Genomic DNA, 27,486 nt, shown 5'->3' with positions numbered 1-27,486 from the left:
CGAAGCAAGACAATTCCTGTCTGTCTGTCTGTCTGTCTGTCTCTCTCTCTCTCTCTCTCTCTCTCTCTCTCTCTCTCTCTCTCTCTCTATCTATCTATCTATCTATCTATCTATCTATCTATCTATCTATCTATCTACTCGTACCCTTGTTGTCGTGCCACACTCGAATCTTCAGTAAGTTCCCGAGACTGGAATCGGTGGCAATGTGGAAAATATCCAGACTGTTGCGTGTGAACGCTCCGACTCGGTCCAGATGTCGGTGTCCACTGCGGCCATCGCTGCCATGGAGACTGACGCCGACATGAGCCGTGGTTCCTGAAACGGACCTCGTATTACTTTCTGAGGTGAGAAAAACACAAACTCTATGTATGCATACCTGCCCCCTTCAAACCCGCCCCCTCACCTGCCCCTCGCATCCAGCCGGTCTTGACCTGGATTTCGTATTTGTAGAGTCCGTCTTTCCCACACAGCGGCACCACGGAGGCTCGTCTCAGGTCTAACTGGTCCAGCTTCCTCAAGAGGGGGGCAGCTACAGTGTAGCACAGCAAACACATCACACACACCAGCAGCACCACCAGGCTGCGGCTGATCGGAGGATCCTGGAAAGAAGAAAACAAATGAGAATGAGGAAGAAGCAACAAACGAGGGCCGTGAAGGAACCTGGTAGAACATTCCTGGTAGTTTACCATTTAGTCGTTAATATACATTTGCGTCACCCTCTCAGAGTCACTCACGTGCACAGTGAAGCTGACGGCATGCTGAGGAACTAGCAGACTCGCCCCGAACACCGTGAGATGTCGCGTGCTGCACACCGCCTGCCCCGCGCTGGTCTCTGCTAGGGGTACCATCCCGTCCGTCTGCCACATGTGCCCCAGTTCGCTAAAGTACTGACAGAGTACCATGAACACGCCCACCTCCACACGGACCCGCACTGGCCAATCGGGAGCGCAGCCTGCTGACACGTTGATGAAGTGGTCCTGTGTGGTGTCGTACATGCTACACAAGACGTGAAATAAATGAAGTTAGCATGATTTTCTCTCAGAGGGTCACGTTTAGGTAACATAACACCAAGTGATGTCCCTCAGTCTACACTACATAACCCATAGTGGAGTGGTTACGCCATTGGACAAAGGTCACGAGTGAATATTCATAAATAACGAGTCCGGAAAAAAACCTATTACACTCTATGCCCAAATGTTTGTGGACACCTGACCAATTTTTTTTTATCCCCATTTCCATTATAATATCCTTCACTCTTCTGGAAAAAATTTTCCACTAGATTTGTGGAGATTCATTCAGACACAAGGGTAGTGTTAGTTTAGTAAAGAGAAGGGACAGTTTCATGCTTCAGCATCCAGAGAGACGTCCTGTACGCTTGTGCACTTCCAAGTTTGTGGTAACAGTTTGGAAAAGAACCACATCTGGCCAATACTAAACCAATACTTATGGCCTTATAGGTGGTGGAGGTGGTAACTCAGTGGCTAAGACATTGGACTCTGGATTTAAAAAGTTATAAGTTCAAATCCCTGCACCACCAAAGCTACCACTGCTGGGCCCCTGAGTAAGGCTCTTGACCCTCAACTGCTCAGTTGGAAGTTGTTCTGGATAAAGGCATCTGCGTATGTCACCTCGTGAGCACAGTCTTAATGATGGTTTATAACATTTTGGTCCGTGGTTTTGTAGCATTATAAACACTTTACAAATATACCATATGTGTTATACAGCCTTATGAACCCTGCACTTATGGATTATTCATTCTTACAGCGGAGACAGGAAGAAGGTGTAGAGCTGGTGGTCGAGGCCCCGCCCCTGCACAATGCTGAGTGTGATGTGTTTCCTGTCTGTGCTCGTGTACTCATTAGGCTTGTTAGAGGAGTGCAGGTACGCCATGATTGAGGGGTCTGAGTCTTGAGCATCTGAAGAAGCTGGAAGTAAAAAAAAAGAACCACAGACACGCAAACATGACAAATATTAAGGCAAATAAAGAACATTAAAGCTCTCTATGATCATTTTACACACACAATTAATAAGGGATTGAACCTCTGTCCTCCTGGTGTAATATTACCTTCCGCTATTGTAAAGCTGAGTTGGACATAGACTCCGGCCTGCCTGTTGTTGTTCCCTGTGCTCACTTTGATTATCGCCGATCCACACCTGCTTACATTAAGCGCCCCGGCAGGATCCAGCCTCACCCCTGTGCTGTTTCCATCCAGTCCCGCTGCGGTGCCATTGTTTAGCGCTACTCTGATGGCTTGGCTCTCGTCCAAGCCCGCAATGGGGATCTGGGAGCCGTTGACAGTGCGGAATTCCATGGATGCCACCTCAGTAGACACGGTGTAATTAGGGACGTAGTTAAAGGGGAACGGGTTGGGCTCCACTTGAAAGAGCAGCTGCACAATGCCCTCGCCTGCGCCCCCGCTGGTGCTTAGGCTGGTGCCCAGGCTGGAGTTGAACGCCCTGGGAATGGAGAAACGGCGGCACTCAGGGGCGTCGCTCAAGCCGTAGCAAAGCAGGCTAAGCGGGTCGGCGCGTTTCCCCGCCGCCGCTATCTCGGCTCCACGCAGGATCAGCGGCTCCTCGTTTAGCACCCGAGACAGCATCAGGATACGCATCAGCTCTGAGGACAACGTGTAGGCTTTGGCCGCTACGCGCAGGGGGTGGGGCTGATCCATTGGTGGAGACTGGAGGTAATTCAGGGAGAACGTACCCTGGTCTTTGGACTCCTCCAGGTTGGATGACGCCGCCTCGCTCACCTGATGAATCAGATCCCCTGCAGAACATATCCAGAATATGTCACTTTATCAATTTATTGGAAAGACACTGGTCATTGGACTTCAGCAGTGGTGGACCATCGGGACCAGCATTTTCCCATGAAAATGTATTCAGTTAATCCCAATAGTTTCTTATTTTCATAGCTTTTCTCTCAGTTGTATTACTTCTTGTAGTGCCTGTTTACTTTAAAGTTTCTGTCCAATCAGATTTCAGCCATCACATCAAATGTTCTCAGGGTCAAAGGGACCTGAAGGCGGGTGCATATAAGTTTATGTTGCTTAAAGCTGTTGCTTTAACCAATCAGACTGTGACTTGCTGACTTCGAGTCCATCTAGCAGGCGTCCAATAACCTCTGCATTTTTAGGTCCTTTAATTAGACGGTCAGAGAACGCACTAGTCAGAGCTCGCAACCCGCATCTGTAGCAAACTGCACAAGCTCAAATATAACCGTATGGATTGAATAGATTTATTTTTCATTTTACAACGGCAGACAGAGGAGAAGAAATCGATTTAATCGCAGCTGCACTTACAAGGAAATTTACAAGACGGAATTTTCAGGAAAAACTGCACATCGTGAGGAAATGTCACCAGAACAGTTATAAACTCATGCTTTACACTTTTGCGTATATGATGAGGTGACTATCGATGCTTGTGTTAGAGATGATGTATGCGGGCGGGGCAGTTGTGGCTACAGTGAAAGGAGACGTGTTGAATTGTGTTCATTGGTTTTCTTGCTTTCTTCATGACATTCATTCCTGTGTGATGCAGCGCTCTGTTCTACTGCGTTTCTCTATAATACTGATGCTTTCTATAGATGTGGCATCATAATAATGGTATTAAGAAGTGAATTGGTCACAGGCAGGACACCACTGAAGGCCTGGGGCTGAATTGCATGCCCTAAAACTGGACTTTAAATTGGAAGGTCAGTGGAACATATCCCACTTAAGTTGCCTCTGCTGGGCCCTTAAGAAAGACCCTTAACCCTCAAGTGTTCTGTTGCATGAATGAAGCAACTGTTTGTCACATTGGACAGGCATGTCTCCAAAATGCAGTAATTAAGGTTCAAATTACAAATTACCTTCATTCTGATCCTTTGCCTAAAGTCCTTGGCCAAAAGTTTGTGGACACCCGACCAAAAGATTGCTATGTACTTCTTTTTGAACATCGCATTCCACATTAAGTCTCCATTTGCACTGATAATAAGCTCCACTTTTCTTGGGAAGATGTTCCACCAGATTTCATGGAGACTTTGTATGAGATTTTATTCAGCCACAAGGGTGTTAATAAAGTTACTGACGTAGGTGAGATGAGAAGGTTTGTGACTCACCCATGATGTTCAGGATGTTGTCTGCGATTTCTGTGGGAGTCACGGTGCCCTGCTTGGTGTCCGTCTGCAGGATCTCTAGCATCGACTCCAGTTTATTCAGTGTGCTGTTCTGACACTCCTCACACACAAATTCCCGACTCACAGCCTTCACACAAACACACACACACACACACACACACACACACACACACACACACACACACACACAAGAAATGAAATATTTTTCTTTATATTTTTTATATTTCTTTATTATTTACTCAAATCTATGCCCCTGACAGTGCACTAATTTGTTCTCACATTCAGTTTGTGTGTGTGTGTGTGTGTGTGTGTGTGTCTCTCACAGTGCACTGCGCAAGAGCAGCCGAGGTCTGTTGGATGTCACTGACGGTGTTGAGGTCCAGTGATGTCAGAGCTCGGGTGATGTTTCCTCTCACGTTTACTCTGTATTGCCTCTCCTGCTTCGACACGCTGCTGACACGCTGTACGCCCTGCTCATACTACACACACATGTGCACATACACACACAAACATTTAGTTAAGGAAATACACACTAAACACACACACACACACACACACACACACACACACACACACACACACACACACACACACACACACACACACACACAAATGCATCCATGTAAACAAAACTGCTAAAAAATTCTAATCAACACAAAACTGGGAAAAACCTGCTCTTACACAATTCTATTTTCTCCACACACACACACACACACACACACACACACACACACACACACACACACACACACACACACACAGATTAATGCTTTCTTATTCTTTGTCTTAATGCACCAGCATTAGAATGTATTTATTGATGAAGCCATCCAAGGCTTTAAACTAAACTAAAAAGACAAAAAAAGTATTTGCCTTTTAGTTATCAATTCAGTTCGGTGAGAGTTTCCTTTTATGGTGTTTTGTGGGCGTCGCCAAAATGCAGATCAGCTGTACTGTGCAAGCACTTGCTTAAATTTTAGGTTATTGGCATTCATCACATATAAACTACAATTACAATGACAATTTGGCGTGAACAGAAAAAAAATTTGTTCAGGTTCATGCTTAGACCACCACCACACACACACACACACACACACACACACACACACACACACACACACACACACACACACACACACAAAGGGACCTGTTGTTATGGAAGCATGGAGGTAGAAAAATTTTATTTAAAATGCAACATGCAAATAGCAACGCAATTTAAGTCCGTGGTACAATCCGAGAGGTTCGCACCATCGCATCATTTGTAGTCGTAATGCAGCTAATTATATTTGAACCAAAAAAAAAAAGAACTACAACAATCACAAACAACTAACAAACAAAAACATTCTAAAGTGCTACATAAGCATTTTAATGAGTGTTAGCGTTAGAGTTACATGGACATCAGAAAAATTAAGACCTGCATAACATTATTGAAGACCAAGATCAAAGAATTTAAGACTTTTTAAGGCCAAAAATTTAGATTTTAAAATCTGAATAAAAAAAATATTCGAATCCCTTGCCATTAGTTATATCGGAGTACTGGAGTGAGAACTGTGATAGTGTGAGCCTTGTGCAAAGGGAATTTTCATTATTCCACAGGGAATTACATTTGTTCCACAACACGCTTCATCATCATTGCTGTGTTGAGTTGTTTTTTGTAATGAGAAGACCGGACACGAGCATGACGTCCAAAATGGTAATGACCCTGAAATTCCCTTTTTACAGCACTCACACTACCCCCATTCTTCTAAAAGGTTTTACAGTAAACGTTTGTTGCGCACCACCACTCCATTATAACTAATGGCTGCGAAACGAGCTCGCACTGGTTCAAAAACCACTGCGATGCCCCAGAGTCATCAACTCCCCTTCCCTTGTGCCGCCCTGTATTAAGATTTACATATTAGGGGAAGACACTGACCCCGTTGAGGACGGTGATGAGGGCGAGCGAGAGTTCGCGGACACGCTGGGAGTCACCCTGTTTCAGCGGCTCATTCAGCGTGGTGTCCGTCATCTCGCTCAACCAGTGAGCCAGACTGCTGAATCCACCGGGAACCTGGGGCAACATCACCGTCATGGTCCTGATACACAAACACATAAACACAGGCATTACAGAGTTTCATGCTAGGAATTTGAAACCCACCCCAGCCATTAACATTAAAACACGCCACATGACTTCAAGGGGCATTCAAGTCAAACCTGGACTTTTAATTCTACAGGTAACGGGTAGAATTAAGTGGCTACCGTGGCCCATTACTGATAGGTGGGGCACATGTCGTTGGCCGGTCCTGAAAATGTTAATTGAGATGGCATCCGCAGTGGGGTCAAAACGGCGAGCTGGAACTTCATCTTTGGGAAGAAGGTAAAGTCCGCGAGTAGGGCGGGTGTTAAACTGAGATTGTGTGGATAGTTCTCCAATGATCAACATGCACAAGTTGCTCAATGGTTTCGGCATTTTCGGGGTTTGAGCTCGTTGAAGGTCTTCCTGATTCCTTGTCGTCTTCCAGCGATCTTTTTCCGCTCTTGAATGACTCATTGCAGCATCGCTGTATGTCAAACGTATATCATTTCAAACATCTCTGTGGAAGATTTGCCCAGTTTCATGCAGATTTTAAGTTTGCTCTTTGTTCTAACTTGCTGCCCGTGATGAAATCACAGCCGTGGTAAAAAACGTGACACCATTAGTTTCGAAACCTTTTGATACCATCTGATGTTCCGATCAGTAACCCAGACCTACATCTTTCTCTGAGTTCTTTAGTTGTTGAGGTTTTGGAAGGAGATGGTCAAAAGAAGAAGATTTCAACATCAAAGCTAATCAGTATTTTTACTATAATTGCAATCTCAGCCAGCAAGGGACTATAAAACCTATAAATGACTAAAATAAAGTTGCAACTCGTAGGAACAGATTTCACCAATTTACGATTCTACACAAATGAATACTGCAAGTTTAGGGTGATATGAGGTCCATGTAAAGGATCCCATTAGACATGAGAAAACCATAAAGAACTCTGTACACTGGTTTCATATCTGACAATTGAAAACATAAATGGACCAAGCATGTGAGTTGAGACGCAGCCCAAAAAGCGATGACATACTTGTTGAGGGCAGTGATGGATGCCCCCTGGTGGTCCTCCACCATGATGGAGACTGAGACCCTGTACTGTGCGGAGTGTAATCCAGGTGGAAGGAAGGTGGAATGTTCTGGGCTGGTTCCTTTATACACACAAAACTCCTCACAGTAGGGATTAAAGCAACGCAACACCATAAGACTGTAGACCAGCGAAGATTCGTCTTCGTCCAAATAACCTGAGGGACATAATAAATGAGATGAGAACAGGAGCAGAATTATGATGTGGGACTCTGCAAAATGTCCTCATAATGTCCTTAGGGAAGGTTCACAACTTGTTTAGATGCTCTAGTCACATCTGTAAGTCTCTCCACTTGATTTACCTGTCCATATTAATGTTCACATGATTATGCTCTAGGTCTCTCACCTGTGCACTTAAAGTGCACTCTCTCCAGCAGAGTGTGCACCTCCGGCCCCTCGCCATCAGCCCACAGCGAACAAGACCCTCCGGCTGGGGGCAGATTGGGGTGGAGCTCTAGGTTGGCCACGCCCTCCTGCTCCATGCTGTCGTCGGTGACGTGCAAACTGAAGACGTACGAGTCGCCATCCCGCAGCGTTCCCTTCCTCAGCACCAGGTTCATGCTGTCCTGGCCTGTGGTTGTGGTGTTCAGGTCCAGAACCAAAGGCTCATTGCGACGGTTTACAGCCATCCAGCGCTAAAATAAAACAATCACACAGACATCACAGGGGATATTTGATTTGGAATGTGCTAACGTGTGTCTGTCAGCAAATGTTGAATAATCAAAATACTACAGTGAGAAGATGATTATTTAATGCAAGGACTCTCCAGTCAAAGGAGTTCTGATCTTCTAAAAGTCAATTTTGGTGCAATTTTTTCCACCATATGACAGAGGTGTATTTTTGGCTTTGTGATGGACAGACAGTTCATGAGCTGTTATAACACAAGTTAGTTTTGTGGACGATCTATGTAACTACAGGTAACTATACACCGATCAGGCATAACAATATGACCACATGTCTAATAGTGTGTTGTCCCCTTTTTGCTGCTAAAACTGTTCCGAACCTTTGAGCATTAACAGCATGAATGTATTTAGCAGTTTGAGCTACAACAGCTCGTCTGTTAGATCGGACCACACGGACCAGCCTTCGCGCCTCACGTGCATCAATGAGCCTCGGCCGCCCACGACCCTGTCTCCGGCTCACCACTGTTTGTTCCTTCGAGCACTTTTAATAGATTCTGACCACTTCAGACCGGAACCATCCCACAAGAGCTGCAGTTTTGGAGATGCTCTGACCCAGTCGTCTAGACATCACAATTTGTCAAACTCACTCAAAGCGCATTTTTCCTGCTACTAACATCAACTTTAAGGAACAGATTTTCACTTGCTGCCTAATAAATATATCCTACCAACTATATATAACTACACGTTACAATATATTGCAATTACAATTGTTGCTGCTGTACCCAATATTAATACTCTTTGGGGTATACTGTTATAGAGAAAATAATCCACTTCAGGTTGGTTCTCATAACTCATTCATTCCTTGTATAACACCTTCCATGTCTTTGTGTAGATGGCTAACCTCAGTGCCATGTGGAATAATTCACATCATAACAATGACATCATTCTCCACACTGTCTCTTGCTGGTTGCATTCCAGAGCCATGAGCTAACATAAAAACAGATATTTTCTAAATATAATAAAAGTGAATTCACTGTGTTGTTTTTTTGTTCATTTTGCTCGCTTAGGAGTTTCAATTTAGCGGTAATGTATTATGTGTTAGCGGCCGGAGCCCCTTTAAGAAGGTAGTGGCTGGAGTTAAGACATGTGACTGAGGCATCATGACCTGCATCAAGAGTGAGTCATAGACAGATGGAAAAAATCCGATCATTTTCCAAAATAAAACATCGTTCACGATCAGATAATAAATAAATGGGGGGTTGGGGTCCACTGTTTTAAGGGACATTTTCACTTTTCTACTCGTGAATTATAACACTAAAGAGAAGCAAAGGGCACGATTCGAACCTGAGAGAGACCATGATGCTAACTACTACACCATCTCAAGACAGGCAGTGTTATTGCTCATTGGACTTTTGCATTTAATAAATGTCCCATGTGACCATGTATATAAGAGATTGATATGTTCTTCCAGTGCTGAACTTCGAACAAAAGTTTTACTACATTCGAATACAATTGCATATTTTAATCTACTGCACATCAACCAACAAGAACTGAAACCAAATCCATAATAACACTGCACATACTCACTTACCAACCAACACACCAACTGAGCCACAGATGCAATAAGACAGCTTGCTTTTTTAACATATTTCTTTTAAAATCACCATCAACGCCTCACAATTCTAAACTACTGAGAGAAAAGTGAAGAAGTTACAGAAACTTAGGCTTGAACCAATGACAGCAGAATTGAGAGCCTTGCCACTGACTCACAACAACCTCCAGCCTGGGGCTTCCTGTAGAACAGACTCGTCCTGTCCATGCTTTGTGTTAACTCCAACAGTTTAAGATGTAAAACTTGAAACTGGTGTTTCAATATATTCAATATTTAATTTGAATTTGTATAGCGTGTTCCTGTCTCTTTCTTCTCTTCAGATCTGCCTGATTCCTCCTAAAGTCCTACCTCTTTAGGGAGTTCTCTTCAATCTGAATCTCTGTTTGAAGATGGTTTCACTTCAACAGCCTAAAGATTAATGAAGTTACTGAGCAACTTGAGAACTCTGATTATGGATTTGGACTGGAATTAATATCAACAGTCTGCTACAATGAACCACAGTTTGCATAAACAGTTCTGCATTTAAGGAACATTGCACCTCAACAATGATGGGAACTGTAATGAATGGACATTCGGTGTTAAGGATGAGGATCCCTTTGGAGTCTGGTTCCTCTCAAGGTTTCTTTCTTAGTTTTCGTTGATATCTAAACACAAATCATATTTAAATTAAAAAATCATAATAAAATGTCCACAATAATACTGGTAGCCACTTCAGCCCATATAATTTTCTGTTACAGACCGACCCCCATTAAAGAAAGGAAACATTATCTGGCTCTCACAGAAAGAATTTGGGGACCCCTGCTTAAACCCTTTACCTAGAAACTTCCAGAAGATTGCGCATTCCTAGCCTGGAGACCTGGCTGGGGCTTGAACCTTCAATAGCCATCCTACCCAGAGGGCAAGATTATCCAATTATCCAGGCTTATGAAAGAACTTTTTACTCTTCTAGTGTTAGAACAATAAACAAAACCTAAAGCTGAGGATAAATCAGGAATGTCAGGCATCAGAGACCATGCTGCCAACCACTACACCCCTACAGGATATGAAGGGTATTTAGCTCCAATCAGCTCCTCATGCTAGAAGTTCAGAGTTCATCACACCACAGATAGACATAGTTTTTAAAGAAGAGGTCAATCATAAGGTCATCACCTTAACTGTTAAATTCTGTAAAGCTGCTTTGGGACAATGTCTGTTGTGAAAAGCGCTATAGAAATAAACTTGACTTGACTTGACTTGTGGTAACAGTTTGAAGAAGAAACATATATAGCAGAAAAGGTCAGGTGTACGTAAATAATGTGTGTGTGTGAGTGTGTGTGTGTGTGTGTGTGTGTGTGTGTGTGTGTGTGTGTGTGTATATATAGTTAAAACGAGCAAATAAAATAAAGAACAGGTGCTTGATCTCACACAGGCTACTACAGCTAACCACTGAGATAAACTGATGAGACGATATGAAAAAAACATCAAACAAGCTAAAAGTGCACAGTATTTCACACTAAGCATCTGTCTAAATCTTTCGAGTTGTTCAGAGGAGCTGATAGAAGACACTGCTAAATTAATTTCACCGAAAAGCTCTTGCTAATCTAACTTGAAACGACGGGTCTCGAGAATGTTCCGCGAAAACAGTCGAGTTAACGGTCAGGACGAATCAGGAGGACAGAAAAATATTGATCTATCACCAAGCCGGAGACGGAAAAAACACTGCCCCGAAAAAAACTGCCAGTGAGATTCACAAGAAAAAGCAAACAGCAGGAGATGAGTGGAAAAAAAAGTCTTTTATATCGCTTTTAAAAATATTTCATTGATTTTTTATTACCTTTTTTTCCCGTTTCAACTTTTTAACAAATTGAACAAAAAGAGCATTTCGCGACTTGCGACGTTGGTGGGATTGATTCATTAAAGAAAAAAAAAAAAAAAACCTGAATAAAAGCTTTGTATTGGGACAAAAGTATTGGGACAGCTGAAATTTCCAGCCAGATGCGGTTCTTCTCCAAACTGTTCCTCCAAAAGATGGTGTATTTGTGTAGGACGTCTTTAGAGGCTGTAGCATGAAATCTTCCCTTTAGTTGAACTATGAGACCCGAAACCTGTTCCAGCGTGCCAATGCTCCTACATTGTTTATGTGTGGTTTGTTTGGCATTAAAATGGCATTAAATAGTTCAGGGACAACATGTGCTGTTCGTGGTTGCACATTAGTAACCGGACGAAGATGAATTTGTGGCAGCGTTATAGACACAAACCTAAAGTTACAGAGGACTGCACTTGCGAGAGTGTATGACAATGCTGTCTTTCATTGCCTGACTGCATTCTCTACCTTTATAAAAGAAATAATACTTTTTACTACTATTTTTCTTGCCTCCTTACAATTGTATATAATACAATTATCATCATCATTAATTCCACTTTACATCAGGTGTCTTTATGTGCATATGTTTAAAAAAAAATGGTGGTCCCCAACCTTTATTGCGCCACGAACCCTTTTATGTCGGACAATATTTTCACGGACCGGCGTTTAAGGTGTGGTGGATAAATACAACAAATTAAAATGATACAACCATAAAAACTGGTATTTTCAAAATATAATAATAAACGTGAATCCACCGTGTTGTTTTCTTGTTCATTTTGCTCGCTTGGGGGTTTGAATTTAGCGGTAATGTATTATGTGTTAGCGGCCGGAGCCCCTTTAAGAAGGTAGCGGATGGAGGTAAGACATGTGACTGAGGCATCATGACATGCATCAAGAGTGAGTCATAGACAGATGTGGAGGAGAGAATCCGGTCATTTTCCAAAATAAAACATCGTTTAGAATCAGATAATGAATAAAACCCGGGGTTGGGGACCACTGATTTAAAATAATAATGTTGGGTACCAAATGTCGGACCACCTGAACTTTCCTGCCATATGTTGTTTTTTTTCCAAAATGTTACCACAAAGATGGAGGCACACAATTGTATAAGACGTCTTTGGTTGCGGTACAAACACACTCCAAAATACTCAAAAAGCACATACTTTACTTATGACCAGGTGTCCACAAACTTTTGGCAATAAAGTGTACTAATAGTGTTTATGTATTGCAAAATGCCTGAGGTGTGATAAGTGAGGGCTGGAAAATGCAGATCCCACTGTGTTCTGGTTAAAGAATAATTTTTTAATTATTAAAAAATAATTTTTGCTAAGGTTTGTATATGGTGGTGAGCTTTTCAATTTAAAATATCAATTAAAACCTAAAATTATGGGTTTATATTATATTATTATAATCCTAAAATGAGCATCTCAAAATCTCGCCTTGCTTACAGTAACGCAACATATCGTATCGCGAGCCCTGTATCGCCAAATTCTTTACGCCTTCCGAAAGTGTGCAGCTTGTGTAGAGGAAATGGGGATAAATGTGGACTGGGATTTCCATAAAGGAGCACATAGCAATCTTATGGTCAGGTGTCCACAAATTTGTGTCCATATAATGTGTAAGTATTTAACAGTTAAGGACTTGCTGGAGATGTAGAGACGTCTCTTACCCCTCTGTAGGAACCCTGACAGTTGTTGCAGGTCCCCGCCAGATAGACGTACGAGTTCTGGCTGATCTCATAACGAGACTGGGCTTTGCATGACACACACTCCAGAGAGACGATGGGAATGCGTCCGCTCTTCACTAACACCTGGGGGGAGAGAGAGAGAGAGAGAGAGAGAGAGACAAATATGGTCATTTACATCACTATAATTGGCATTGCATGCTTTGATTTCTGCCTGGGCTCTGTTGCTATGGCAGTAACGCCGCCAGAACAGCGAGGAGAAGCGCTAAACCGGATTGAAGCGAATGGACAGAAAAAGAAGGCAGATGAAGCTAAATGTCAAAGTGCACTTAGGACAGATAAAGGAAGCGTGGAGTGCGTCAGCGAGGCTCACCGCTACGTCACGCCGAAAAAACTAGAACAAAAACAACAGTAAGAATAAAAGAAATGACTAAATATATACGAAGGATTCTTCAGCAGTTCACTGGATGAACCATCTCCCAGACACGCTGCAACTCTTTTCTGATCAGGAATGAAGACGAGACGATTAAGAGCACTGTGGATCCTGCAACAAACATCTGCATTTCACTGCAATACGACGACAATACAGTGATGAAAGCAGAACGCAGATCAGATATATTTCATACACAACGTGGGTTTGATTCCCAAAAAAAAACAACGCAGGAAAGGGTTTGGTTTTTCAGTGTAGAACGTTGCTGCAGGGAAGGGAGGGGAAGGGAAGAAAGAGAAAGAAAAGAGAAGAGAAGAAAAGAGAAGAGAAGAAAAGAGGAGAGAAGAGGAGAAGAGAAGAGAAGAGAAGAGGAGAAGAGAAGAGAAGAGGAGAGAAGAGAAGAGAAGAGGAGAAGAGAAAAGAAGAGGAGAGGAGAAGAGAAGAGAAGAGAAGAGAAGAAAAGAGGAGAAGAGAAGAGAAGAGAAGAGAAGAGAAGAGAAGAGAAGAGAGGAGAAGAGAAGAAGAGAAGAGGAGAAGAGAAGAGGAAAAGAGAAGAGAAGAGAAGAGGAGAGGAGAAGAAAAGAGGAGAGAAGAGAAGAGGAGAAGAGAAGAAGAGAAGAGGAGAAGAGAAGAGGAGAGAAGAGGAGAAGAGAAGAGAAGAGAAGAGAAGAAAAGAGGAGAGAAGAGAAGAGGAGAAGAGAAGAGAAGAGGAGAAGAGAAGAGAAGAGAAGAGAAGAAAAGAGGAGAGAAGAGAAGAGAAGAGAAGAGAAGAGGAGAAGAGAAGAGGAGAAGAGAAGAGAAGAGGAGAAGAGAAGAGAAGAGGAGAAGAGTAGAGAAGAGAAGAGAGGAGAAGAAAAGAGAAGAGGAGAAGAGTAGAGAAGAGGGAAGGGAACCTAGAGTTGTGATGAGGAAGAGAAGTGAAGAAAGGGAGAAGATACAAGACCTCCTTTCTTCGTTTTCTTTCTTTTTCAAACCCCCCCTTTTTTATTTCTGACTCATCATCAACCCGATGAAAATAATTATGAGCTCCAGGCACCGGAGCCTTTTTTAAAACTCTGCAGGAAGGTGACAAAAGACAGTCATTTTTGAATAAAAAAAAAGAAAGAAAAAAGAAGAAGAATAAAAAACACCAGATGGGGGTTTTTCACGGCACACTTTTCAGTCGTAACGAAATCGATAATAGGCTACGATATAAGCGATAAAAGGCCGATGGGTTGAACGAGAAACCCGCTCACCCTTTGTGGAGAGATCAGCAATCGCTTGTCAGCTTTTCTCGTGGACGCGAATAGACCGCTAAAAAGAGGCGGAGTCACTGGTTAGAGCCTATTATTCTATTAACCACAATCATGAGGCACCCGTGACAGGTTCTGTGAAGCCTCCGGTGAACGACGTTCGTGTTCGGTGTCAGGGAATAAAATTAAACTCACGTAACCCCGAAGCGTGTAGCACGTATACGACAGTCCGGCATGTTTAATTCGATCAATTACTCACCTTCTGCGTGGTGGATTCGGGAGACATGCCGTCTTTACTGACGGTCAAATGGAACGTGTACTCCACGTCGACCTCCAGCTCCGACCCGGAGATCACCAGAACTTTTGGATCGGGTCTGAAGTTCAGGGTGGAGCAGTGGGAGGTGCCCTGAAAGGAAATTTGAAATAAAAGTGGTGAAAATATGGGAAAAATTGTTACAATAAAATAAAATGTATTGTATTGTACGCCTCCAAATATCCCAATAATCCTATTTATAATTACATTACGATTCAGTTTTTCTCAGGAGCTTCAGGAGCTTCGAATGCTTTAGGAACATCCATATAATTGTGTACGAGTGTCTGCGGTTTCCTACATTATCGGTTGTTTATGTTCATGTTGATCAAAATATATTGTACTGGTTTCACCTGAATAGTTTTAACCCCCAAAAACATCTCAGCATCAGTTCATCAGCATCAGCATCAGCATCAGCATCAACTGATGCTTAAATGATTTTGCGGGGTTAAAACTATCCAGGTGAAACCAGTACAATAAAATGATTAAACCAGTTGTCAGAATCCGTCATCTAAAATTTCTATTCAATTTTTTTCTGTAAATGTGTTGAATTGATGAATTGTGCAGAATAATCGTTAATGTCACTAATGAAGGCGATTGAACAGCATCAGATCAACCAATAATCAACCAGTTCTCTAAACATTTGTGTCCAAAATCCAATGTGCTGTTTGTACAAATTGTTCAGAGAAATGCGCTTAATGGGTTGCAAATATTAAGGACGGTGTGAGAATTTAATTATTTAAATGTATTTAAAACATATTTTTGTCATTAGAATTTGAATCATTTATTCATTGTAATTATTCATTGTATTTTTTTTTTCAATTTCTGATAAGTCCATTTTGTTTAAACAGGAAATCCTGAACTACTGCTTCGAATCCGAAATCTGCCTCAGAAACTCCTGATTCAACTGTTTGTTGAACTTCCTCGTCAACGCACTGAAGCGTCTGTCACTTCCTGTTTTGTCTCTGTGGCTCCCAGACGTCTGTATCCTTTATCCTTTAAGCTACAGTGAGCCCTAAAAGTCTCCGATAAAATGTGCCTTCTTTATTTTTCTCACTTTTACCTCTTTTCAAGCCTCTGCTCTAAGATATAAGAAGAAGGTCGATAGTGTCGACACGACTTTTCATCCCGAGGGCCATTCAGTTATATGAAGCGAACTTCAGATCTCTAAAGGTCGTGAATCTCATATCTTCTTCTTTTCATTGCCAGTTCTTTAAGCTCAAATTTCTCGTCCAAAACGCTTAGCGATGTTTACTGATTGATGCGTAACTGCTGTGAACTGTTATCTGCAACCCTATTTTACACTCAGTAAGCATAAACCTCACTTTCTCCATCTGACTGGCATTTTCCAGCATTCCCAAATGTTTAGACATTAAACTGGAACATCTCACTGGCTGAGTCTCCGCCAAGAAAGAAACGAGCGCACCACAATAATTTCATTTATAGCGAGAAGGCAAAGGTTTGGAAAGAGACGAGCCAAGCAGGAGCAGATAATATCTCCATGACCATATTAAGAGTCGAACAAAACAAGGAAAATGAAAATAAATCAGCCTTAATGATCTAGTGATTTTCCTAGGCAAGTATCCTCACTCTCTATCCTCTGGTGGCTAATACTCACGGACCATGTTGCGCTCAGCGTTTTCACTGCTTTAACGGGCTCCCTAGTGTTTCCAACTGCTAACAAATAAATACATTGCTGAAAGGTTGATTATGTAAGTAATAAACCTCATGGGGACTCGCTGGTATAATCGCTGAGGATGTGGATGAGAAAACGCAGAGGTACTGTCACTGGTGAGGTGGTAGATAAGTGGTTAAGGCATTGGACTTGAAGGTCCTAAACCCCTGAAAAAGACCCTTAACCTGATAGGTGCTCAGTTATAAGGACATTACTTATAATCTTATATTCCGGGGCTCATGTTAGTTCTCACTCTTCAGTGTTCGATATTGTTTAAAGATTTATAATCACACTCTTGATGTCACCCAAATGAGGATGGGTTCCCCTTTTGAGTCTGGTTCCTCTAAAGGTTCCTTCCTCATAACATCTAAGGGAGTTTTTCCTTGCCACAGTCACCATTGCTGCTCATCAGGGGTAAACACACACCGTTCACCCTAACTGTTAAATTCTGTGAAGTTGCTTGAGACAATGTCCATTGTGAAAAGCGCAATGGAAATAAACTCGACTTGACTTGACCTGTATGACTTGTATATCCTATTATACTGTATATCTAAACACATGATTACAGTGTGTAAAAGCATCCGGTGGGAGAAGGTGTTTTGTGAAAGTGTAGGAAAACAAATGTTTTAGTGCGATAACTTTATCATTAGGAGGTCATTTACGGGCCAAGACTAAGTCACAGGTTATTTTTTATTACTTGAAAAAAAAATTTAGATGAATGGAAACTGCCACCATTGTGTCAGTAGCATTGAAGAGTATCAAGCTATTTGAAGATAATGGTGGTGGAAGAGGAAAAGATAATTTCTTTCTTACCTTTGAAGTGTTGCTACATTTCCAGTGGAATCTTAGCAAGGTCTGACTGTCCAAGTTCAGGTTAGGATCGTAGGATTGGTTTGCGCTCAGCTGTAGGTCCTGAGTTTTGGACCACACACGATAAGTTCCACCCTCGATAATCGGTACCAACTTGGCGGACATCACAGAGAGCTGAAGGCAGGTAGCCTTTTTTAGCGGAATTCCTTTGTAAGACAGGGAAAAGATCAGGGCGTAGTTTTTGGCAGGGAGAGTCATCTTGGGTATTGACAACTGCAGCCTCCGGGTATCGACTTCTGCAGGAAGATGGACTTTAGATGGTGGCGTCAAGTGGTTTTCAAACTCCTGGCAGTGAGAAGCCGAGTAGATCTCCCACAGGTATTCGGCGCCATATCGAACACAGCCTTTGAGATCCACCTTTGCTTCGACCAGTGCTGGTTTGGAACGCCAGATAGATAACTTTGGAGCTTGAACCACCTGGACTTCTGGTTCACTGCACTCTAGAACACGTATGTTGACCTCAAACAAAGCCGTAACCCAGCTAACCAGGTTACTGATGTTGACTTTAGCAATGTAGTGTCCAGGTAAAGAATATACATAGCTGACAACTGAAGTATCAGAAAAGACATCAGGGCTTCCATCGCCAAAGTCCCACTGATATCTGAGAGAACTAGACTGTGGAGACACACGTGCTTGAAATATTATTGTCTTGTTAATGAAGGTGTCCTGAGGATGAGCTTCTAAGATGGCTGATTTGAGTATATTCTGGACGAGCACATTCTTGGTCTCATTTTGAATGTTAAGCGCATTAAAGGCACTCACGCTGATTGTCAGGAAACCTGGTTCCTCCGGTACATAGGTGGCTTTTGAATCAAACATAGTTTTTTTAGCTCCATGATGAAGATCAAAGGTCCATAGGTACGTCACGGGGTTGCCGGTCTGTATATGAGCCTCAAAAGTCTTGGCCACACCGACAGGCATGGCTTCTTCACAGCAGTCCAAAATGGTAAGTTTGGTGATGGGCTCCAAGACACAGATATGCAGGTTCCTTCTTTCCGAGCTTATTTGATTCCAGGCTGTCAGATTGACATAGTAGTTGTCGACTCGGCTGAACTGGTGCACGTAAGTGAGGTTGGGGTGAACGGTTGCGTCACCACTGATGCTTAAGGTGTAGCTAACCGAGGTTCCAGATGCAACAAAGATCGTGAACTCTACGTTCTCACCAACTGCAACATTCTTCTTGCTGGCCTTGAACTCAAGCCCTTGAATTCGGTCTTGCACAGTAAAGTCATGAGCTAGCACTTCACTACTGATGTCATTTGAGACATTTAAAGTGACCGTGAAGGTTCCAGGGGATGAAAACGTGTAGGACGTGGCCTGCTGGTTTGATTTGGCATGATTTGGCAAGAGCCACATCCATGAAACATCAGATCCAGTTTGGATATGACCAAAAAGAGATACGTTGACTCCAGAGGCTAAAAAGTTCTGCTCTGTGACATTGGTTGTGGTGAAGGTAACCCCTGAAATTGGTTCTTGGACACTGATTTGTACCAAAACCATCTCCTTGCTAACCTGGTTTGAAACCTCTACACTTACTGACTTTAGCCCTGGAGTGTCAAATACATGCCAGATGGAAGGTACATTAAACTGTAATGGATCGTTATCAATCCACCATCTGTACTGAAGGTCACTGCCTGTGTTTACAGACACTGTCATGTTGGTGATTGAATCGATAGCCGTAGGGTTTGGAAAAGCCTCGAGGTGCAGTTTTCCAACAGGGTCAAGAAACTCAATAGTGCGGTTAACAGCCAGCTGGCCGAGTAAATTGGTGGCCTTTAAGAAGACTTCACAAGGTCCAGGTGTGGAATAATTGAGTTCGATGTTCTTGCCTGTTAGATTGAGGGCAACAGTATTTTCATATTCCCTCAGAAGGTTCCAGCTAAACGACATGTTTGTGCCATCTTTAAGCACAGCCTGCAAGTGAAGGATGTGGTTGGTGGCAAAACAGCAACTTTCCCCAAGCTCCTCAGATACAATCTGTAAACCTTCCAGCTCCCGTTGTACAAATATGTAAATGCTAGCCTGAGCGGTGCTAATGTCATTTTCAGCAGTTACAATCACGTTGAACATACCGACCGAGCGGAAGGTATAGAACATAGGGTGCGTGCCTGGAATGGAGGTACAGCGGTCACAGAGGATCCACGAGTAACGCACATCGTCTCCTTGGTCAAGATGGGTCTCAAAGTGGACTGTTGCATTTAAAGGAACGTTAACAAGGCTGGCATTGATGGAAAGTCCTCGAATAGGGGCTAAAACCATTACAGATATTTCGCTGTTATTCTCACTCACGTCATTCTTACCCGTAACACAGATATTGAAAATTCTGGAGGAGTTGTAGGCATGTGCCACATTGCGTCCTGTAAGGACTGTCCCGTCCCCAAAGTCCCAACTGTAGGCAACGTGATCGGAGTCGGAATTTGATATAAATCTGTAGTCCTGCCTCAAGGCCAGTTTGTTTCCTGTTGTTCCATTATGCTGGATCAACAGATAACCCACAGGTTGCTGCACTTCAACTTGCACTGTGCTTATGCTGGCTGAAATGTTGTTAAGTACCGTTACGGTTATTACATACAGACCGGGGCTTTTGTAAGTAAAAACCATCCTGTCTCCACCTGTAATAGGGCTTATCGAGTCACTGATCCCAAAATCCCACAAGTAGGTGTAGTCGAACTCTGGAATTGCAGTTACAGTAAACGAGCTTTCGTCTCCAAGTCTGATAAATCTGCTGGAAGGTTCGAGCGTCACGTTGGACACTTCAGGTTGGACGCAGATCCAGTTGAAAAAATTAGCTTTGTTCACAGAACTCGACATGAGAAGAGAAAGATGGTAATTTCCACTAGCTTGGTAAGAGTGTGTTATACTCGGCGTACCATACAGAGTTTCATTGGCGGTCCCATCTCCGAAACTCCACATATACAGATGAGAAGAGGCATTTCCTGACACAAGAGCATGGAAGTTGATTTCTGTTTTTTCCTGAACACACATTACAGGCTCCAACCACAACACCTGCAGAACAAACACCTGAACATGTACGGATTCCCATTTTGAGCTGACGGCATTCGTTGCGGTTACGTTGACCGTGTAGTTTCCGTCTTTGACGTAAACGTGTTCCACATTTGGTTCTGCACGCACAAGTACAGTCCCATCGCCCATAGAGAAGCTCCAGCTTACGTTGTTGCCTGCTTCCAAAGTAGCCTTGACGATTGTCGGAGTGTTGAATTCAGTGGAAGTGGACGCCTCAACCTCCAATCCGTCAATGTCTTTATACACCATGATTACTTTACAGTTGTCTTTATTGCTAATGGTGTTGTTAACATTCACACAGACTGTGTAGGTCCCGCTTTGCACATAGGCATGATGGACCCTACGTTCACGTCCTTGCTGCAGGCTGGAGTTGTCACCGAAATCCCATGTGTAGATGATTCCGTAAGCGGACGGTAAAGGATGAGCTTCAAAAGCAGCTGGCTTTTCAGTTTGCAAAAGCTCTGGTTCGGTGTTGATCTCCACTGATGTTAAAATGCTGAACACGTACACGTCGAGTTTGTGGGTTTTGTTCTCATACCGGTTGGAGACAGACACCCTGAGATTGTATTCGCCTGCAAAAAATATATATATAGATTTAGTGATTTCTGCAAAATAAATAAAAAACTCGTCTATTCCATGTAATTTGCTTCCATGAGTAGGTTACCTGGCTGTTTGTACGTGTATTTAACTTCATGCTGCAGGACTATCCGATTTTCTGACGGGTCGGAGTTCTGATGTGGGGCAATATAAGGGGGTTTAAAGTGATTCTCCATTTTATCCAAATCACTGAACAACCACCTGAGAGAACATAAATCATCAGAAACACACACCACACACATAAAATACAGAAGAACACAAAACATACTTAATGTGACAAATTTTTACCTCAGTTCACTCTCAAAAGTATAAATATAAGCCTGGAGCAGTCAATTACAAGGTGAGATCAAAAAGTTTCGAGACTAATGGTGCTATTCTGACCAACGTGCATTATCGTGTTTGACATAACATTAACGTTTGACGTTTGAGTGGCAAGAGTGGAACAACATCGCTGGAAGATGACGAGATATCAGAAAGACCTTCAATGAGCTCAACCACCTAAGATTTTGAATCCGTTTTGGCAACCCGTGAACGATAATCGCTGAAGAACAATCCACACACTCTCACTAACGCACCCTACTTGCTAGATTTTCAGACTTCGCCCTCTTCCTGTGGATGAAGATCAGGCTCAAAAGTCAGTGTTTTGACACAAATGCGGAGATCCAGCACAATTCATAGAAGGTGTTTGACGCGCTTCGAAAAGGAGACTTCTAGGAAGAACGCTGGTGGCGCTGCATTGCTGTGCAAGGGGACTATTCCGAAGGTGATAGTGTATACACAAAGTTCTTTCTTGTAAACAGAGCTACTCTCCACACTTTTTGATACCACCTCATATATAGAATGCTTTATAAACAAGAAAAGAAGAAGAAAAATGGTCATGTTTTAGATGGTGCGAGACTTTAAACCATAAAGGTGGAAGTAAAGCTGTGAAGATATCGTTTATAATTCTCTTTGATCGTCTCTGACATTAACCTACAGCTAAGAACTCAAAATCAAGAAATAATCACTTTCTCCTCATCTTTGAGATTGCCAGTGGGGGAACGGTAAGATATCTGACAGAAATATAGAAAATAAATTATGTTACAGGACACGTCCCAAAAGAAAAAAGTTACAGATGTGTCTTAAAGCAGTGAGGGAGAGAAACAAAGAAAACCAGAAGAAGAAGATACAACTCAAACTACTCAAACTATTCGAAGTGGCAGAACTTTTCTTTCACACGTGTCCCACATGCATTTAAAGTCTGTAAAAAAAATTGAATTTGACAGTATGGTTGCAGAACTAACAGAAAAGTGGCATCCACAGAAATGTCGACTGCTACCGAGGCAGACAGGGTCAGCTGTTCACCCTGAGTCACGATATCAGGGACACCCCGAACGGTAATCTCGCTCATTGGGTTCATTTTGTCCACAGTCACATTGAAATTCTCCGTTATGTTGCTCACGTGGTTGGATGCCGTGACCTAAGAAACCAAACAAGGTTTAGCTCAGCTGAATATCAGTAAAATCAGAAATGTAGAAAAAAACCTAAATCATCTTTCATCTCAGATTCTGAAGACCACTTAAATGTTAATTATTCGGTCATCTTCTCACCGTGAGTTTATAAACAGCAGCATTCTGGTAGATGATGTTGAGTACAGTGTTGTAATAGGTGAAGTACGGTTTATCGTCCACTGTCCATCGGAATGAAGGGTCAGTTCCTCCTTCTACAGATGCTGTGTAACTCTGTGTAGCAAGAACAAAACCAAATCTTTCAGGCTGCACCAGATGATGCAAAAAAGCCAATGCAGAGATCGAACAGATGATTAGAGACATGAACTTCATGTAACAAACAAAAATTGTGATTATACAAGAAGAATAAAAAAAAATGAAGGCAATAAGCATCTGATCCAATGATAAATGTAAGGAAGGTAAAGAAAAGTTTATGAGTAACAGCTATGAGAACAGCAGTATGAAAACTGATTAAGGAGAGAGGGGGCGATCCTTTATAGAGAGCGTCAACGATTAGACAAAACTGTCAATGCAGAATTGTAGAAAAGCGTCCTATCGATCATATCATCATCCACATTTTATAATTTTCGCTAATTTAAAAAGTTCTGAAGGTTCACGAGATTCACCTTTGACCTATTTTAGCGATCTAGTTGATCATTGGTTGATCTGATGCCGTACACTCGCCTTCATTTGTGACATTTAAGATTCATCTGCACAATTTACCAATTGAAGGCACATTTTTTAAAAAAAAGTTACATCGAAATTTGAGCTGTACGCATTCTGACAACTGGTTTAAAGATTTCGCATTCAATGCAATAAACTGATGCCGAGATGTTTTTGGGGTTAAAAATGTTAAGGTAAAACCAGTATAATATAATTTGATAAACAATTAATAAAGTAGGAAACAGAAGACAATTGTACACAATCGATTATATAGATGTTCCAAAGCATTCGTAATTGTTCAAAGCGACGAGAAGTTGCTTTTATTTCGGTATGTGCAGGACATGATGTGGAGGTTGAACGACTACTTTTGAGAATTTCATTTCTGATCTGAGAAACGCTCCTAAACAACTGAGGAAAAACTGTAACAATGGACATTGTTTCAAAGCAGCTTTACAGAGATAAAGAATGTATACGTTTGTTCCTTACCACTACAGTTTCCATCAGGACCCTGTGGGCGGGATGGGGCTGAATTTGTAAGCCTTGCAATGGCTCCTCTATTCTTGCTTGAATCTCCAGATCTGCCTCAGTTATCTCACTTTGGGCATGTAGGACCACTTTGGTGTTTCCTGGTGAGGAGCTGAGCTCAAGGTCCAGCCAGGCAAACAGGGTATCATTGTTTGACTTCGCTGTCTTGCATTCAACCACTTTGGATTCCAGTTCCTGTGGGCAAGAACTTTGGAAAGTGACAGATTTGTTGCTCTCTTGCCATCTGATTATAGCACTGTTCTCGGATTGGACCTTGACTAAAACAGATGTTTGATTCGGAAGGAAGTAGACTGTTCCATTAAAAATAGTTGGATAAACCAGGCTGAGGTTCAGCGGTGGGATGACATGGATCAAACAGGAGGCGGCAACCGGGAAGTCAGGGTCATGTGACAACACCTCCAGGCTGTAGTCTCCTGTTTGTGGTAGACCAGCTTTGAGAAAAGGACCTTGTAGTTTGGTTTCGTTCTGTCCCACATACAGCACCCTGATCGGGCATATAAACTCATGTGCCCACTTTCCATCTCCAATCATCTCCAGGGTTTCATTACTATCCAGCCAATCAGAACGATTCTGGACCAGAATGCTCTGTTTCCAAGGTGAAGAGGGATCAGGAGAGCACTCAAGCAACCCAGAGGTTCCGGCATCATGATGAAGGGCGATAAAGTCACCGGGAACCACTAAGAGGTCTTCGATTTCCTCTTGGACCTGAGGGACAACCAGTCAAATGAGAGAAAGAATGTAGGTCGTTGCACCTTGTTCTTAAGATCTAAAGACAAATACAGACATTTTAAAGACTCACCAGTGCATGTATGGAGGCTCCGGGTGGCAGAGTGAATGAAACCTCTCCCACCAGGCTGTAGTGTGGGCGCAGAGTGTCAGTGGGCAGGGGCTCCACCCCGGAGCAATTTGGGCATGACTCTGGCTGGCATGGGTGACTCAGGGGCAGACAGGAACCCACATATGGACACCACTGATGCCATACAGGGCACGGTGGAGATGAGGAAGTAGTAGTGGAGGTTGTATCATTGGGACGGACATCCAGGGACCGACACATAGCGATGGGGCTACAGAATTCACCACATCCTAGAAAAGATCATCAAGAAGTTAACAATGCCTACAACATTTCCTAGATCCATATTTGTCTCCAAAGTAACTTCTAGTGCTTGTTAATTCAACCTACCATGAAGTAAGTCAAATTGGACAGAACACAGTGATGGACCTTACCATGGGATATTTTGGCCCATAACAAATAGTAAGAAGTAACCTTTTGATAATGCAACTTTAAAACTATTGCAATCCAATAGGGAAAATAAGAGATTCAAACCTTCTTTACTATTTAAAAAAATCCACAAATGCAGCTTTCGAGTGGTCATTTCTCACTTTATTTCATCTGTTTGGTGTATTTATTTTCCAAGTTGTTCAAAGCAAAACGCAACTCGAGCCATCAGCAGAGGTGGACAAAGTGCACAGACCATGTACTTAAACAAAAATAGAGTAAAATATGACTCCAGTAAAAAAAATGCTTTCAAAAGTACTTAAGTATTAAGTATAATGTTCCTAATAACATTTTTGTGAGCACTCGACCCTGATTGGTGGCTTGCTGTGTGTTGGACCAGTTACGTTTTTTATCCACTAATTAATTAAAAGGGACGACTGATTTTAAAATATGTAGCTGACTAAAACGTAAAAAAAAAACATATTTCACTTTGAATTGTAGTGACGTTACAGTAAAAGTCTCCCCAAATGCAAATACTTCGATGAAGTGCAGATATGCGAAAGAGCTACTTTAATACTTCATTACTGTGCACCACTGGCGATCACTCGGGTGCTCAGGCTGCCACTCTGTTTGTAAAAAGACGCTACGTCTGGGAAATAATGCAGTCTAGACTCTTTCTAAAGATTTCTTTTAAATGTGCCCTTGGTGAGTGACATGTTAAAAGCTTTTACTTCTTTCTCAAAGTTTTCTAATTGCAGGTTGGAAACATGACATTTTGGGGAAAGCTTTGACACGAGCACTGACAAACATTGGGTTTCACACAAACATGACTGAAAGGAGTATACGTTTTGGATTTATATCGCATTGCTGTTAAATTCGGGACTTCCGATTTGTCCAAAGTTTGGCTGCTGATGCGTTTTTCAGTTGGCAGTTGATTTTAATGCCGTAATCGTTTCCATAGAAACAGCTCACTCAGAGCGACCAGTATGGTGGATGAGCCACATAATCTACAGCAATAATAAAATATATTATTAAAATCCATCTCTGACAAGGTGCATTTCTCTGTGAGGACATTTATGTCAAATTAAAGGAAGGAATCTCCAGTTTCAGTGTCCTGTAACAGTCATTTTACGTTCTTGCAATTCTTCAAATCGAGCTCTTTTAAACTGCATGTTTAGATCTTTTAGTCTCCATTTGCTCTTATAATAAGCTTCACTCTTTTGGGAAGATGTTTCACTAGATTTTTGTGGAGATTTGTGTGAGATTTCATTCAGCCACATAGGTGTTAAGAAAGATAGAAGTGAGGTGAGGAGGCCTGGGGTGCAGCATGAAACCTTTATCCCAAAGCTGTTTAATAGGGTTGGAGCCTCGTAGTGAAGTCAAGTGAAGTGAAACTTTCATTCAAAATGTCCGGTCCAATTGTGTGCCTTACTAGATATGGCTGGTCAGATCTTCTAGTACTTTTGTCTACACAGCATATACTGGCTTTCAAAAATAAAAAAAAGAGAGCGATAGATGAAGGCGAGAGAGACAAGAAGGTGTATGATGACTAGAAAGAAAATTTGGAGGCCAAATAAGGAGAAGAAAAGAAAAGGAGTGTAGTAATAGCACAATTTCAGTCAAATCAAGTCTTGCTTGTTCCCAGACACAATTTCTGTCCCTCGTTTGTAACTCGGTCGCTTTTTCGCGATTCCCCACAGTCTCTACTTCGAAGTCATTCTTCGTTCAGAATCAATAAAAAAAAAATCGAATGCACACGTCTCTTTGTCCCGGCTCTGTCATACGATTTCTCCCTCCAGACTGAAAGTACTAAAAGGAAGTGGTCTGACAGGAAGTGGTCTGAAGGGAAGGGAGCTAGTTTAGTTGGTTTGATTCATGACTCTTGTAATCGTTAAGAGTACGCCAGGTCACACTCTATTTCTACTTCTAGTTTTATTATTCCTTCTGTAGTTTTTATTGTAAATCCTCTTCTATATTTTAAGATAAAATCGGTAATTCTAGTATATTCCTCTATTCTATTTTTATTCTTTTATTATACATTGTTCTCCAAACATGTTCCGCTGAAATACTTTGCTGTGCCTCTTGAAAAAAAGGTTTGGTTCAGTAGTTGGAGATTTTTTTACGATCCAGTTTCTGTCAGAGCAGTTCAATAGGATTTAGGTTCTGTGACCGGGCAGGTCGTTCCATGATAGATATCACTCCATGTTGTACGGTGAAGTCGGTTCCAATGAGCCACGGTCCGGACAGAATGTATGGAAGTATGGAATGGGAGCCATGTACAGCCTTTCACTTTCCAGAACTTTCCCTGCTTCCAAAACAACCCCAAACTGTTATACTTCAACCTCCATGTTTGACTATGGGGAGTAAGTGAGGCGTTTGATCACATCCTCTCTTTTGTTCTTCTCTCTGTTTTCTACT

At 42.2% G+C, this 27,486-nt stretch overlaps 1 protein-coding gene across 3 annotated transcripts in view; it reads right to left on the bottom strand.

Annotated features, from left to right (window-relative positions):
- Positions 1–27,486, bottom strand: part of pkd1a (polycystic kidney disease 1a) — a 74,940-nt gene that overhangs the window by 17,817 nt on the left and 29,637 nt on the right. For all 3 annotated transcript variants that reach the window (XM_083522705.1, XM_083522703.1, XM_083522704.1), the window contains exons 11-28: positions 24,652–24,935; positions 23,793–24,557; positions 22,746–22,877; positions 22,440–22,615; positions 21,224–21,357; positions 17,479–21,131; positions 14,940–15,086; positions 13,004–13,144; positions 7,603–7,891; positions 7,204–7,414; positions 6,030–6,189; positions 4,441–4,596; positions 4,100–4,244; positions 2,066–2,770; positions 1,763–1,925; positions 735–996; positions 404–599; positions 145–315 (exon numbers count right to left, since the gene is read on the bottom strand). In XM_083522705.1, the coding sequence (XP_083378831.1) occupies positions 145–315; positions 404–599; positions 735–996; positions 1,763–1,925; positions 2,066–2,770; positions 4,100–4,244; positions 4,441–4,596; positions 6,030–6,189; positions 7,204–7,414; positions 7,603–7,891; positions 13,004–13,144; positions 14,940–15,086; positions 17,479–21,131; positions 21,224–21,357; positions 22,440–22,615; positions 22,746–22,877; positions 23,793–24,557; positions 24,652–24,935 (7,890 nt within the window). The remainder of the gene's footprint in view (positions 1–144; positions 316–403; positions 600–734; positions 997–1,762; positions 1,926–2,065; positions 2,771–4,099; positions 4,245–4,440; positions 4,597–6,029; positions 6,190–7,203; positions 7,415–7,602; positions 7,892–13,003; positions 13,145–14,939; positions 15,087–17,478; positions 21,132–21,223; positions 21,358–22,439; positions 22,616–22,745; positions 22,878–23,792; positions 24,558–24,651; positions 24,936–27,486) is intronic.

Source organism: Silurus aristotelis (genome assembly GCF_946808225.1).
Source record: "Silurus aristotelis genome assembly, chromosome: 20".
NCBI lineage: Eukaryota > Metazoa > Chordata > Actinopteri > Siluriformes > Siluridae > Silurus > Silurus aristotelis.
The sequence above is the reverse complement of the archived record's forward strand: the minus strand, read 5'-3'. Positions and strand labels throughout refer to the sequence as shown.